Consider the following 14,802-nt stretch of genomic DNA (forward strand, 5'->3'; position numbering starts at 1 on the left):
GAATATTACTGAGCTGTTATGGACAAATTATAACCTAAGACATTATTGCACAGACAGTATAAGAAGAGCAAATGAGAGCTACACTAAATGTTCCCATACAGCAAATGTGCTGTGTAAGCAAATGAATTAAGGCCAATATTTCTATATATAGATCCTTCGTCAGAAGTATTGGGTTGTGAAATCCAGTCTTCATATGGTACAATGTACAAAGAGGGGGATTTTTCTAGCCTATTTTCGTTGCTATATTTAGAGGCCTGTTTCTATTGGAGATGAGGATATTGCCCGCTGTTCACAAGCTGAAGGAGGCATATGTCACCCCCCACCCCTCCCCAAAATGAACACCACCACCTGACCTACACTTCCTGGTGTGAATTTAATCAAAGCTAAGGAGTGCTGAGAAAACTTGATAGGCAGTGGTCTCTTGAGATAAGCTAGTGTCATTTTTGCTTCAGCTGTCCTGCAAAGAAAACTGGCCTTGTGTAGTGTCACTTTTTGACATAAAGCAGTTGTAGTTACCCGGTGGTCTGAAGCACAAAGGAGGTTAGAAGGGAAAAAATAAGTGGAAACTTAAATAATCCAGGGCTGTCCCCAAATGAAACATGAAAGCTCTATACTATAGTTTTAAAATGCATTGCTGAGCACGTGATCTTTTATCCCCTTTGTTTACTACAACTTGTTGTGTTCCAAAAGCAAAGAAGTCTTGGCTGATCTCTCTTCTCTTCTCTTCTCTTCTCTTCTCTTCAAGCATTTACTTTGATTTATGTGTCACAGATGCTAAGTTTATTTGGGGTCATGGGCCAGAGATGAAAAGTGATGGTGGTTGAGTGGCGGAAATGCTGAGCAATTTTCAGAACCCATCTGGGCTTGTAGAACTGTCTGTGGCAATGGCTGACTTGGTCTTCCATCTGTCATCTCCAGCCATATGTACTCCCGTGCTCTGCCCAGAACATGTGGGTCCCAATGAGATGAAAGTCAGAGAAAACAGGAAGAAATGTCATTATCTTGGGAAGAAACATGGGGGAAGTGGATTGGGAAGAGGAGAGGAGGCAAAACGAGCACCTGAGCAGACTGCTCGGGTGACTCGACCTGTCCTCAGTACACTGAAATAATCCTTTTAGAGTTCGGTCATTGAACAGATATTCTACTTGTAATCCTTCTCTCCATGTTTTGCCATCTTCCTCCAGCTGTTACCTTTGTCTGTGGGCTCACAGTGTCATATGGGTTGACACTGCAGACATTAAATGCACAGCAAATTCATTTTCATTATAATAATACACAAAATCACGCAGGTGCATCAAAGGCCCCTGAAGGTTCTTATCCATATCATATGCTATGAAGTGATCATGTTGCCTAACTACCCAATACAAATCTAATAAAATGACCAATTTGTTTGGTTTTCACACCTATAACACCTTAGTACAACATCATATCATTTTCACTTCATGGCAGTAATATTTTATAATTTATAAAACGTGAATTACATATTCATGCATGATATATTATGATATCATCATAATCACCAACAACAAGCTAAAAAACCAAACATCATTGTCCTGCTGAAAGCTGAAGCTGCTGGAAATCAAATGCTTTTCAGATGGTATTGCATGGTGGATCAAAATCTATTCTGTTCCATCCATTTTGACAAGATCTCCAACATTATTGGCTGAGATGAGCCCTAAACAATGACAGCGCCTCCACCACACACCGTGTTCCCTTGCAATCTGAGCCAAAGATTTCAAATTTGGATTCATCATTCTATCACTTCTTGTTTACCTTCCTTAAGAATGACTTCTTGGCAGCCACCCTACTACAGAGGACATTCTGATGAGGTTTCACTGAACAGTTGATGTGTAAGCTGAAGGGCCAGAGCCATCTTTCAGTTCCTCTTTCAGGCCTTTGCTTGATTTTTTTTCTCTCTATTTCTTAAAGACGTGACTTTCAGATAGATAGTTTTTTTTTTAGACCTGCCACTTCTTCTTTTGTTCTCTTTTTTTCCAGTTTTCCTCCATTTTTTCCTCAGCGCTGCACACCATGTCAAGACATACATTTCCAGCTTATAGCTCTTTGGGAATTTCCTTGTTGGTACAAAAATGCTATATCATGCCTGTATAACAGCATATAACTGTGTTGTCTTTGGCATTTTTATAGCTTCAGCTATAGAAATTAGAAAAAAAATATGTTTTTTTGTGATTTTAAAGTTACAATTTAAAATTGCCTCTTTGTTATGTTTGTTATGTAGTCCGTTATGTGTATAACAACACTGGTTAATGCCTTTCCATACACCCATAATAATCCCATAACACAATAGTGCCCTGCAGACTGTTCACAAAGCTCAGGGATCTGGGACTTAACAGCCGTCTGTGTGCATGGGTGTTGGACTTCCTCACTGGCAGAACTCAGGTGGTGAAGGTGGGTAGATGCGCCTCTAACAGCATCACCATCAACACAGGAGCACCTCAGGGATGTGTCCTCTCGCCACTGCTCTACTCCCTCTACACTTCAGACTGTGTGGCCACCCATGGCTCCAACACCATTGTGAAGTTTGCTAACGACACAGTGGTGTTGGGTGCCATCTCCAACAACGATGAGGCGGCCTACATGGATGAAGTGAAGAATCTGGTATCATGGCGCCAGGACAACCACCTCCAGCTGAACATCGGCAAGACCAAGGAGCTGGTGGTGGACTTCAGAAGGAGTCAGCACAGAGACTACAAGCCCATTATCATCAATGGAGCTCCAGTGGAGAGGGTGCAGTCCTTTAAGTATCTTGGTGTCCACATCTCCTCAGACCTGACATGGGCTGCCCACATTCAGGTCCAGACCAAAAAGGCTAGGCAGTGCCTGTATCACCTACGACAACTGAGGAAGTTCAGGGTCTCTCCAAAGATCCTCAGGATTTTCTATACAGGCGCTGTGGAGAGCATCCTCACACAGAACATGACATCGTGGTTTGGGAACAGCTGTGTGAAGGACCAAAAAGCTCTCCAGAGAGTGATCCGTACAGCAGAACGCTGCTGCAGGATTGCGCTCCCCCTGCTTCAGGACACCTACACCAGGAGATGCCGGACTAGAGCAGCGCAGATACTGAAGGACCCGTCCCATCCCGGCAACAAACTGTTCCAACTTCTGCAATCTGGTAGAAGGTTCCGCATCTTCCGGGCAAGGACAGAGAGACTCAAGAGGAGCTTCTATCCCCAAGCCACCCGGGCCCTAAACACACACACCTGCCCTCTTACATCATCTATAATTGACTGAGACAGGACTCTCTTCCAGACACTCTAAACCAAGGCACAATGTACATTCCAAATTCCTTTAATTTTAAATATGTTTATATTGTCTATTCTGTAAAATAGTCAGATGTCTATTCATATTAATGTACAGAATTCACCTGCTTGCTGCTACTACCGCACATTCACCCAATGTATATACTATATATATATATATATATATATATATATATATATATATATGTTCTTCCTCTACCCCCCCCCCCCCCCCCCATTTTTGCACATGTCGAGGAGCGTGTCAGGCTACATTTCACTGTGTGTTATACTTGTATAACTATGCATGTAACAAATAAAGGACTTTGAACCTTGAACACCCATTTTCTTCTGCTTATCCTTTTCAGGATGCCAAAAGCCCTCATTACTCTGAAAATTGTCAAGGAAGGACTGAAAATGAGTGAAAAAGCAGCCAATGTCCAAAGAAAAACCTTGGAACACATCCACAAATCCTGGTTACCAATTGGTCAAAACCGCTTTAAAAATTAAAAGTCTGGCTGCTTGGAAGTAAAATATTGAGGAATGAAGGGGGGCCTCAATCCTATTAACGTCAAGTTGCAAATGGTTGGCAAAAAGAGAAAGGTATATGTTTTACAGAAACACTGACTAATAAAAGTCTATTTTTTTTTTTTTTTAATTTCAATCAGTTCCTATTTGGTTGCTTGTTGTCCACGTTATGTTTTCCTTTTGTCTTGTCATATTTTTAACTGTTATCACAACACTGGCAAAGGTGCACGAGTTTGAGTATTGCTTCAGTGATGTAGAATATAGTCCATTTTCCACTACATAAAAAAGCACACACTAGCTCCAGTGTCCTGTCCTCTCAGGGGGGTGAATCCATGGGGTCCTCCACGGCTTATGATTTATTCATATATGGAGTAACATTCCAACAGTCTCCCTACAAAACCTTTCTTATACCCACAGCCCCCCAACTCTCCATTCAGAAATATACTAGAGTATAGGCATAAAGCACTGCAATGTGGAAAATTAATCCAGGTTTATTGGCATTTATGTTAGATGCTGTATGTGAGAGCAAAAGGCCAAGCAAAAAAAGGGAGTGCACCGGATCATGGTAAAAACAGTAGCCGAATTTCACCTCCAAAGCCAGCACCGAGCCTCAGGTTGCTTGCTTTTCCACAGCACATCCATTCATAATTTACCATATAACCTACAAAGGTGGATGGGTACGTGGACGTGCAAAGTAGTGGTGAGACAAGGAGGGGAGAGAAGCACATTTGACACTTCAAAGCATTTTAATGCACCGTTTGCAGCATGAGAAATGAACGTGCATTAGAATGGCCTTTTAAAAAAAGTCCTTTGTACTCGAACACAACGCAAGCTGACACAACACAGGCAGGTGATTAGTCCAGAATAAAAGAAAAGGGAAAGCAGTGTGTGAGATGAGCATGGGTCTCATAAAAACAGACACTCACACTGACTGACACATACACATACACTCCTCTTTTCTCTCATGCATGTTGAACTCTTTCTTTTTGGCAGTGGAACTCCCTCCAGTTTTGCGCTTCCTCCTCAAAGACTCTCATGTATTTTTCATGCAGTAGAAGCCTTGTGTGTCCGGGAGGGCTCTCCACTGTTGCAAGGTCATGTTCTACACCAATATCCTGATATTATTGGTCTGTAATGTCTCCATGGATGACTGTAAATCAGTGCTTACATGTCTTGACGCTCTGGCGACCGTCATGGCTACCCTGAAATAAAACTAAACCTACATCTTTCCAGCTAATACTCACCAGAAAGTCCCAAAAACAGAATAATACCGTCATGTGTCGAAGATGCTGTAGATAAAGGGACCTTCACTGACGTCGCTGGGTACCTACTACAAGTCCCACAATGCGTCACTCGGCTTTTTCGCTTTGCTGGCGATGTTGTTGCGTTCAGGTACTACTCGGGGTTTTTCTCGTTAGACATTTAAATCTCAGCCCCCACATAATAACTAGATGGAATGAATCCTCAACTTAGTGTGTGTGTGTGTGTGTGTGTGTGTGTGTGTGTGTGTGTGTGTGTGTGTGTGTGTGTGTGTGTGTGGTGGGGGCTCAGGGAAACATATTTAAATGATATTATGTGTAGGCTAACAGCCCTGAAGTAATATTTTAAAAAACTAACAGTTTGTATTGTCTATGAAAAATAAGCTAACATTACTCCTACTGCTTTTTATGCTAGTTGGTAACCGTAGCTCGTTGAGTCGTCATTTTTTAACTATAAAACAAACTAATGTTAAAACAAGTTAACAGTGCCACATACTTAGCAATGAATGTGTTATTGCTCTGTTAGTAGGATTGACAAATAACTAGCTCCAACCCCGATTGAACCCATTGCCGTGACCGTTTTGAACAGGGCATTGGGCTACAAATACAGCCTGCTAAAGCTTAATCATTCTAAAAAGTATGAAAATGCTGGTATTTAAATACGAACAGCGTTCATTTTCTCCAAATCTTCCGACCATAACAAACAATAATTTCGCAGGGGGCTCCAAAGTGCTCTGACCTCTTCGGGTGTCACATTTCCCACAGAACCTAAAGGCAACGCGTCTCCGTACCACTACGAGCAGCAGCGGCAGCAGCAGCAGCGGCGGCTGAGGCGCTTTCTCTTGCTGTAACCTAAACAATGACTCCTACTACAGAGCGGAGGAAAGCACGCCAGTAGAATGCGTTACACGGAACCCAAACCTTGCTTTTCGCTGCTATTCCGACCACTCACTTAAACTTACCGACAGTAAACATGTGGATACCTACAGAACACGAGAAATACGGCGTCGGTAAGTTTAATTTGCCTTCATATTCCTCTAAAAAAATAAACTGCTTTCACTCGCGTTCAGCTGTAAGGGCATGTGTTAATGTGCGCACGGGAGGTGGTGAAGTGGCTGTACTTGGATGCTGATTCCCGGCGCAGTTAGAGACCGAATGACTGTGTTTTTATCACGAGGCGAGCGCTCTCTTTCAAACAACCCAGTGATGGGAGCTTGGATTTCATCTCACTGCCACATTGCAAAGCATAAGGTTGCCCGCTTCACCCCCTCCTCTTCTTCCCCCTCCTCCTTCTCCTCCTGATTTGCCAAATGCCACATTTTTGATATTTTTAAGTCTTGCTCGCGCTTTGCCCTATTTTCCCATTTTCATTATGAGGATGTGAACTGGCGAGCTATTTTGACTTCACTACTGCTGTGTGTTCGCTCAGGCTCTGTCTGTTTCAGTGGTGGTGGTGGGGGGAATCAGCTGCTTCACAGCCAGTCGCTATATGTCTGTCTGTGTGTGCTTTGCCCAGCATCTAGAAATTCTTCGAAAGAAAGCCGAACGGGGGGTTAAAATTATTGTTATTATTATTGTTGATGCTTTTTCTACCACGGAGATTGTCCCAGACCTTGAGAAGTCCTGGAAATGTGTGCAGCCTGTCGTACAGTGCGCATTGTTCAGACTGTCGGAGGGGGGGCTCTTGGATCAAACAGTGAAGTGAGACAAACAAGCGACAGCAAAGCAAACGAAGCCAAATGTGGCAAAGGAAAGAAAACCCCACACAGACTTTTCCCTGTTGGTGTGGCAGGAATTTTCGTCTTGTGCCTGGATTCAAACGCAAAAAGAAAAAAAAATCCAGAGGGTGAGGGTGGTGGTGGGGCATCTTATTGAGATGCGGCCGCTGAGAGGCGGCTTAAATGTCTCATAATAATATTCCCTAGAGATATTGTACTGTCCTCTGTGTGTGTGTGTTGCTCTGGTTGAGTCTGTGTAAAAGGGAGCCAACGATCATTTGAGCTTTTTTTTTTTTTTTTTTGCAACTAAAGCAAGCCAACCCATTCAAAGTAATAAAACTGTGATCTGTTAAGCACAGGTACTCAGTGTGTTCATATCATGCCTTCTTTCCTTGGTTCTCAATGTTGTCTGAGGTGTTCAGAAATCCCACTGTGGGTGCTATGGGTGCTTTTTGCCACCTGGACTTGAAATCAGTGAAGCACAGCGAACCAGAAACTGGCCTTTGACCTCTCCATGTCACACGTTTGTGATCTGGTCACCTGAGTGCTCTACTAGTTTCCCTTCCCTGCCCTCATAAGTGCTAAATATCTGACCTTCCTCACTCTGCAGTTATATTGTAATGTGTTTAATCACGTGCAGGGTAGAGTGTCCAGAACCATTAGCCTGCATCATTTTATTTTTTTTAAACTTTTTTATACCACATAATAGATTTATTCCATTTAGCTACTTAAACCCATTCCATGCTGTCAAAGTTCACTTGGCTGGATAAATGGAGGGCATTTATTTTGAAAGCTAAATACTCACTATTGTATTGTCCCTCCGCTGCTAGAGGGCATCCTGTTAATTGGATTAAGGTTTTTGATCCCCCCCCCCCCACCCACCCACACACACCCTCTTCCTCGATAACTCCCAATAAGACCCCATTAATTGGCTGAGATTTATTTTCTAAGACTTGTTTTGGCAGAGGCACTCTTCTGTGTGGCCTGATCCTTTTCAAGGAAGGAACTGTGCTGATTTCCTGTTGTGAAATTCAGGTTTGAAGAGCCAGACACACACGCACACAAGAAAGGTTGACACAGATTGCTTTTAGTTATGATAATTGCAGCTTCAGCAGGTTAAGCGGTCGCAGTCAGAGATTCGGGCAGGTTGATTTGTTTTTAGTCTCTCTATTGATCCGCTCGAACCAACAGAATGAGTGATATCCCCTCCAGACACTGACAGACTTTAGAGAAACTATTGAGCAACAAAGAGGGGGTTTAAAAGAGGTTTTTCCTTGCATTGTTGGAAGGAAATATGTGTTTATATTGGTTCACAACTGTCACAGTCAAAGGTGGGATGGAAGGCTGACCTTTTATAGGGATGGTGACAGGAATAGCTGCGTAACAAAAGAGAAAGATATAGAAGAAAGAACTTTGCTTACAGGCGCATACTGGGTGTGAATGTTGGGGGTGTTAGATAGGGTTGCCACACTATGAGAATTTCACTTTCTGTAACATATAGTGACCCTTAGAGGAGTGAAAGAAGAAGGGCGGCTGTTTTCCTTTATTTCCAGCTCCGTATTTTTATTCTTGGAGTCTACTGGAGAAGCCTTTTGTGACTGACAACTCAGAGTAATTCTTATTTACTTTCCTCTGGGCCTTGCTGCAGTGAATCCATTGCCTGGGTAAAAAAGCTCCCTTCTCCCTCCTGTTAAACCAGCATTCTTCTGATTGGTTTCCTTCTGTAAAAACAAGTGTTTTAACAACAGGTGGGTGGGGCTTTTGTGCTAACAGAGCTGCGTGGGTGATGTGACCATATTAGGGAAATCCTCTCTCGTTGACCTCATATAGAGAAAAGAGTGGAAAAAAACTGTCTGAGGAGCTGAGGCATTTCTAAGGCTTTTAGACTATATATACTTCTTGTAGCTTAGTGTCTTTGCTGCATTGTTTTTACAAATAACAGAGAATATATGAAATCAGCTGGTCTTCACATCGATCACTTATTTTGCGGGGCAAAAGGATAACTTGATGCTTATCTTACGGCAAAATAGCCTCATTTGTGAAGTGGCCATTGATGCCCACCTGGAATCACTGTCTAAATTATTCATGCCAGGAGGAACATCTGGTGCTTTACACAGGTCTTCCCAAAACACTGCCTGAAGTGCCATTGCTCTAAGTCGCACCTCACTAGGATTAACGTCATGTTTTCACATCTGGTCTTTGTTTTCAACCACACTCCCCTAGCACCTTTCTTGAACACTGTTGCTGTTGGAATTGCTGTGATATCTCGATATCTAAACAGGAAGGTCCCTGCGTTAGGCATTTTTTAATGCGACCTCCTCCTCCAAGTGCTTTCAGTGAACATTTTCTCCCCGTTTGACAGGGTAGGCTGGCTAACTAAAAGGGCTCGGAATTCCTTGGATCTTTGTGGGAAGATTTGATCTCGGGCCAAATTGAGATGAGATCAGAATGTCTCGCCATCTAATTGGAAGGTTGACGCTTTTGATGTCGATTTGCCTTACAAGCTGAGCGGGGCCCGGGGAAGATGGGGGGACGCTGCCGTTCATGAAATATGAATGGACTCTCGGCGAGTTGATGTTAAGGTGCCCATTAGCCCACCAGCGGGATGATTACTGGTTTTTAACCTGAAGCTAGAAGGTTGGAAGATTGATGAGACGATGTTAATGTATGATTTCTAAATGGACTTGCTGGGGCTGGGATGGGGAAACACTAAACTGAACAAAGAGGAAAAATCTCTTTATATATGGAAGTCAGAGATCTCAGCACAGAGATGGCACAGGTTCCTGGTAAACAGGATGAGATTGCCATTGAAAGAAATAAGAGGTGGTGTGACATTATGGCGTTGATTTAAGCTAAACCGAATATTTGATGACAGACTTACCCGAGGAAGTCTGTCCGACGCTCCATAAGCAGATGAAGAGTAATCTGTCACGAATGCCGCCCAGGACAAACACACTTTGACTCAGTCACTGAATAGACAGAGCGAGGGAAAGAGAGAGCACTGGAGGCTGCATTGTGTCATGTTTAGCGAGAGCAGACGTCATGTTAATTCTCAGACAGAGTGAGGCCTTTCTCCTCATTAAGGCCCTCTGATACAACCAATCAAGCGTGTCATTGCTCATCACAATTTGGATACATAATTAAACCATTTTAACGAGCTGCTTCGGATCTGTTTGTGCAAGTTGAATTCTCTACCAGAGGTTGATTGGCGAAGCTCGATTTAGCGTGCATCCTTTGTTTGAGTGCTGTGGCACAAAAACAGCCAGGAGATGCAGAGAGAAAGGCGCAGTGATCTGATTGAATGTTTCTGCTCGAGGCCCAGCTGAGATGGAGGGGCGACGCTGGGCCTGGGGGGTTTTCCTCTCCCGTGGCTGACATCGCTTGTTTCCTCCCTCGGGAGGATGTTGCTGTAGTTGATTGGGGTGGTTGGAGGAGGTGCGGTGTGAAGCGATGGGTGGTTGAGGGCGCTGGCGCGTGTCAGGGGTGGACTCATTGTCGGAGCGGCCGGGATGCCCTGTTACCCCCAGATTCAACACCCTCCCATCACCACAAGGGGATTAGCAGGTTGTTTTGGAGGGGGCCCTGAGGCCCATTCCACCATTATACCCATGATTTCTTAATGCAAGCAAGCCCCAGGGCGATGTATGGGTGACGGTGGGGGGAGGTGTAAGCCAACCAGCTTGTAATTGCTTGCTTGCCCGCTGCCTCGCCTCCATCTGCAGAGATAGCACCCCTTCCCCTGTAAACACACAAATTTGCACACGTACTCGTCCAAGACAATCATTTAGCACACGAGGAGACCATGGGAGGCTCCCTAGTGATTTGAACATATGTACAAAATAAAACAAAAAGAGTTAAAAATCCAGACACAATCTGTTCTCTGGTGTGCACGATGCAAAGGGTAAATAAATCTACATGGACATGTGGCGCATGACGGAATCAATGAGCTTTTTATTCATCACCAATCTGGGAGCCCATCGGCTATCGTCTAATGAGTTAGCCTCTGGGGACAACCGCCAGCATTTCAGGGCTTCCAGTGTAGCGAGGACATTTACGGTTAACAGATATCTAGGCCATGACTTCCACCATACTGTGGTCAGAAGTTGCTAAAATGTGACTGATCAGTACTGTTCACACTGCAGGCAGAAACCAGACAGCTTCCGGTAACAAAATCATCTCCTATACCAGCAGATTGCACATATTTGAATGCAGATTTATGCATACAGAGACGGAAAAAGAAATCCTCACCTATTTACCTAGATAATAGCCACTGTAACACAAACATAGACCAGGATGTGAGAAATGCCACCACTGATTCTTCCTGTGTATTTTTCAATTAAACCTTGCTGTATTTGTAATGGAGTCCCCATTAAACCACAAAGCAGTCTTTTTGTTTCTACTCTGCAACGCCGAACACAGGAAACAGAGACGTTTCTTTGATCTCTGTTCTGTGTTCTAGAAGTGACAAGATTTTACCTCCTTTTGGCTTTTCTTCATCATACACACAGAGTGGGGGAGATACTCTTGCGAATCCCACTGGTGTGGGTGACAAGCCAGTGTGCTGTAATTGTCCATATCCATGTACAGTGATGAGAGAGGTAGCTGAAGGAGGTGGTGGTGGTGGTGGGGGGGTAGCTCTCATGGATTTCCACTCCACTGACAGTCTGGGATACTTAAAGGGATGATGCTTCTAAAGAGATGATGCTTTTGCTTAGAGGTGGTCAAGCGATTTCTTTTTAACCAGAGCACACATGGTCATCATAATGGCTATTACTTATACTGGCACTTAATTCATCAACTTGTCTGTGGACTAATATTCTTTATACTATAATATAATAATGCAGTAATAATGTAAAATTGTCTACATCTTTCTCTTACAATTGATTTATGTTGACTGTTTTCTTCACCCCATTTAGATATATGGTAACAGTGCTTGTCTTTGACTACTTGTGTGATATTTGAAATGCAAAAAATCAGACATCTGTCAAGTAAAAACAACATCTGCTAATAGATTTTCTTTGTTTTAGAAGAAGCTATTATTATTATTATTATTATTATTATTATTATTATTGTTGTATTAAGATAAAAGCATCACGGTTGGCTGGGAAATACTCTGCCTTTCCAGCAGGCCTGATGCGGTTCTCCTTCCTTGATATCAATTCGTGATCCCTGTGTGAGTGAGGTTAATAGGATATGTCCTATTAGAAATTCAGCAGCCTAACTGATCAGCAGCCCTCCTGCAGGAGAGGCAACATGGGGAGGGTGTGTGTGTTTGTATCATCTGTGTGGGCTGAGGCGGAAAAAAAAAAAAGACTGACATACCATTTTCATAAACGAAGGGTGTCGGCTTGTGACAATCATAGTGATTGGCAGGTGAGAAGAGCTGTTTATGCATCAAAAGACACTCGTTTTATTTTTATTTTTTTTAATGCTCATTTGCTGCAGAAAAAGCATCGCCTGGACTTGACTAGCATGAGCAATCTGTGTCCTGTGGCTGTAATCCAGGCTTGCATGTATTGACTGTAAAGGAAGTGTACATTGATTTGTGAGTGTTAGTGTGGCCGCCCCGACGCATTATAATGCCCACAAGGCTTCCGTTTTCAAATAAACCTTGGGTAACTGGTAGCTGCTTGTGCTGCCCCTCAAGTTACTAAAAACCACTCGCTTTATTATTAATGTGTTAATAAAATCGCAGTCGCGGTCTGCCCGGGTTAAATCTCATATCTTTAAATGTGTTATTGATCGCTAATAAAGTGTCATGGTATGCTTAAAGGACTTTAGAAAAACAGAGCTAATGGGTGTGGGTTGCTGTCTTTACTTATACCCTGTTAATTATCCAGTGGGTAGGTGGGTGGGTGTGTGTGTCTCGTAGGTGTACAGCCACAGGAGGGTCACACAGAGTGTTTTGGTCCAGTACTCATTTTCCCAAGTCTGCCCCTTTTTTTCTCTATTTGCTTTACTTTGGAATGGCGTCTGGTAGAGTTGTTTTTGGACTTGCAAGTTGCTGTCATCACTTGGATAAAATAATGAAATTAAATGATTTAAAAAGAGCTATTTTGTATTACTATTGAGCTGCAGTATATTACAGATGGAATAACACAAGGACTGATGAACCGTCCAGCTTAGGTTGTCAAGGACACTATTAGGAGTTTATCAGCACAGCGTCCGTCAGGATTAGTGTTGTGGAGTGAGACAGTGACGGGGAGGTGAAAGGTCTTCAGGCTGAAAGCTGTTGAACGTCATTACATGACCTTGACTGGGCGTTCATGCGCACTTCCCAAACCTCGCTGGGTTTATCTGTCCCCTCTCTCGCTCCTCTTGCCATTTTCTTGTATTGCCTTAATTAAATGGAAGTGCTTCTGGGTGTCTGTCTGTATTGAATTGAAGTCGTTTCAATGCCTATTTTCCCTCTTTGTATCTATTTCTCTGTTGCCATCCCTGCAGTCTCCTGCTCATTCCTGCAGAGTGAGTTGTTTTCAGAGACAGCAGATTGCGCCGCGATGACCCTTATCTCATTTTCTGCTTCTTTTTTTTTTTTTTTAACTTGCTCACTCATTCCTTTGCAGTCTGGCTTCCTTTTTTCTCTCACTTCACTCTGTCTATTTCACCTTTATCTCTCTTCCATATGAATCCGCTCTCGCCTGTCCCAGATATCGCCAGCTACTGTGTGCTCCTCTGTGCTCCTCTGTGTCTTGTACATTTGGTGTTACATACATATTTGTGGGCTTATGTGTGTAATTTTTCGTATGGAGCTTTGTGTTTGTTGGTGCATGGTTGCAGCAGCCGCCTCTGTGGACTGGAACTCTGAATATGATAAATCAGTATGAGTGTCCCTCAGGCTTTGCAGTAGAGCGGATGCTACGGCGGATGCTACACATCTTTTGTGGTGCTACATGCTTGTCTCTCCATCAAATCCTCTTAAACATGTTCCCCGTTCATCGAAGCGTAAAAAGAAAAGCATTGAAAAGGCTGCAAACTGCTCTTTTTGAAGTTGTCAAAGCAAAATGTACAAATCTTTATGGTTGCACTTGTAGAGAGATCAAAGGACATTACCCCGATTGATGGCTGCTGCTGTGCATATAAACTTATCAGGTGACTGCTCGCTAAATCCCTCACCTCATCAGCGGTTGCCCTAACATAGCAACTGTAGCTAGGCACAGCAGACCTGTCAATCTTTGGATTGCTTTAACATGTAACTTAGTAGTTCAGTGGGTGGCTTTTTTATGTCTTGTCTTTACAAAAGGACAACAGTTTAAAAAAAAAATATGTAGGCAATGGATCTCGGGGAACTTTATAGTTTAGCAGCTCCATCTAAATGTGTTACAGAATTCACAGTGCAGATTCACAGTATGAAAGTGCTAATTAAAGAGGCCCGATTCTAGCCACACAGGAAGACACATTCATGTGTAATGAAATTCTAACCCAAATTTCTTCTGTAGACCTTTTATTTTGGTAGCACAAATACACAGACATTAATAAACATCTGACATGAGCTTTTCTCAGAGGACGTAGCAAAAAAAAAAAGTGAGCTTATTTAATACGCATGTTGCATACCCCCCAGATTCAGGATGAATCTCTGCCCGAGTTCATTCTGAGTGCAATGTATTTACAGTAGCAGGTAGACAGATGGTAAGTTCATGTTTCCCTGACTTTGGTTTCTGTCCCATTAAGCCTGTTCTCTTTATGTCCTTGGTACCTGTTCCTGTTTTTTTTTTTTTTTGTTTGTTCTTTTGGGGGGGGGCTTATATTTAGTGTACATGCTTCAGTTTCATGGTTGGCCATGAAAATGCACACCTACTCCCAAGTAAGGTCATACCAGCAGTGCATATTGGCTGTGGGGTCAAGAGCTGTGGCAGTGGCATTGATCAGTATAGAGCCCTCTGTGCCCTCTGTGAGATTGAACTGCTTTCCCCTCATCGCCGTTCCCTCCTCTGTCTTTGGAAAGATCACACTGGGAGGATCAGCTGCTGCTGTCACTGATTTCTGGCCAGCCCTCTCCGACTTCACTTTCTCTTAGATGTCTCATTAACCTGCTCA

The 14,802-nt window shown here is 43.2% G+C and overlaps 1 protein-coding gene across 4 annotated transcripts in view; it reads left to right on the top strand.

Moving 5' to 3' along the window:
• The first annotated feature begins 5,828 nt into the window (after positions 1-5,828).
• dock4b (dedicator of cytokinesis 4b) overlaps positions 5,829-14,802 on the top strand; it is a 141,125-nt gene continuing 132,151 nt past the window's right edge. For all 4 annotated transcript variants that reach the window (XM_026147369.2, XM_026147372.2, XM_026147370.2 and 1 more), the window contains exon 1: positions 5,829-6,057. In XM_026147369.2, the coding sequence (XP_026003154.2) occupies positions 6,021-6,057 (37 nt within the window). In that variant the 5' untranslated portion in view covers positions 5,829-6,020. The remainder of the gene's footprint in view (positions 6,058-14,802) is intronic.

Source organism: Astatotilapia calliptera, chromosome 17 (genome assembly GCF_964374335.1).
Source record: "Astatotilapia calliptera chromosome 17, fAstCal68.1, whole genome shotgun sequence".
Classification (NCBI taxonomy): Eukaryota; Metazoa; Chordata; class Actinopteri; order Cichliformes; family Cichlidae; genus Astatotilapia; species Astatotilapia calliptera.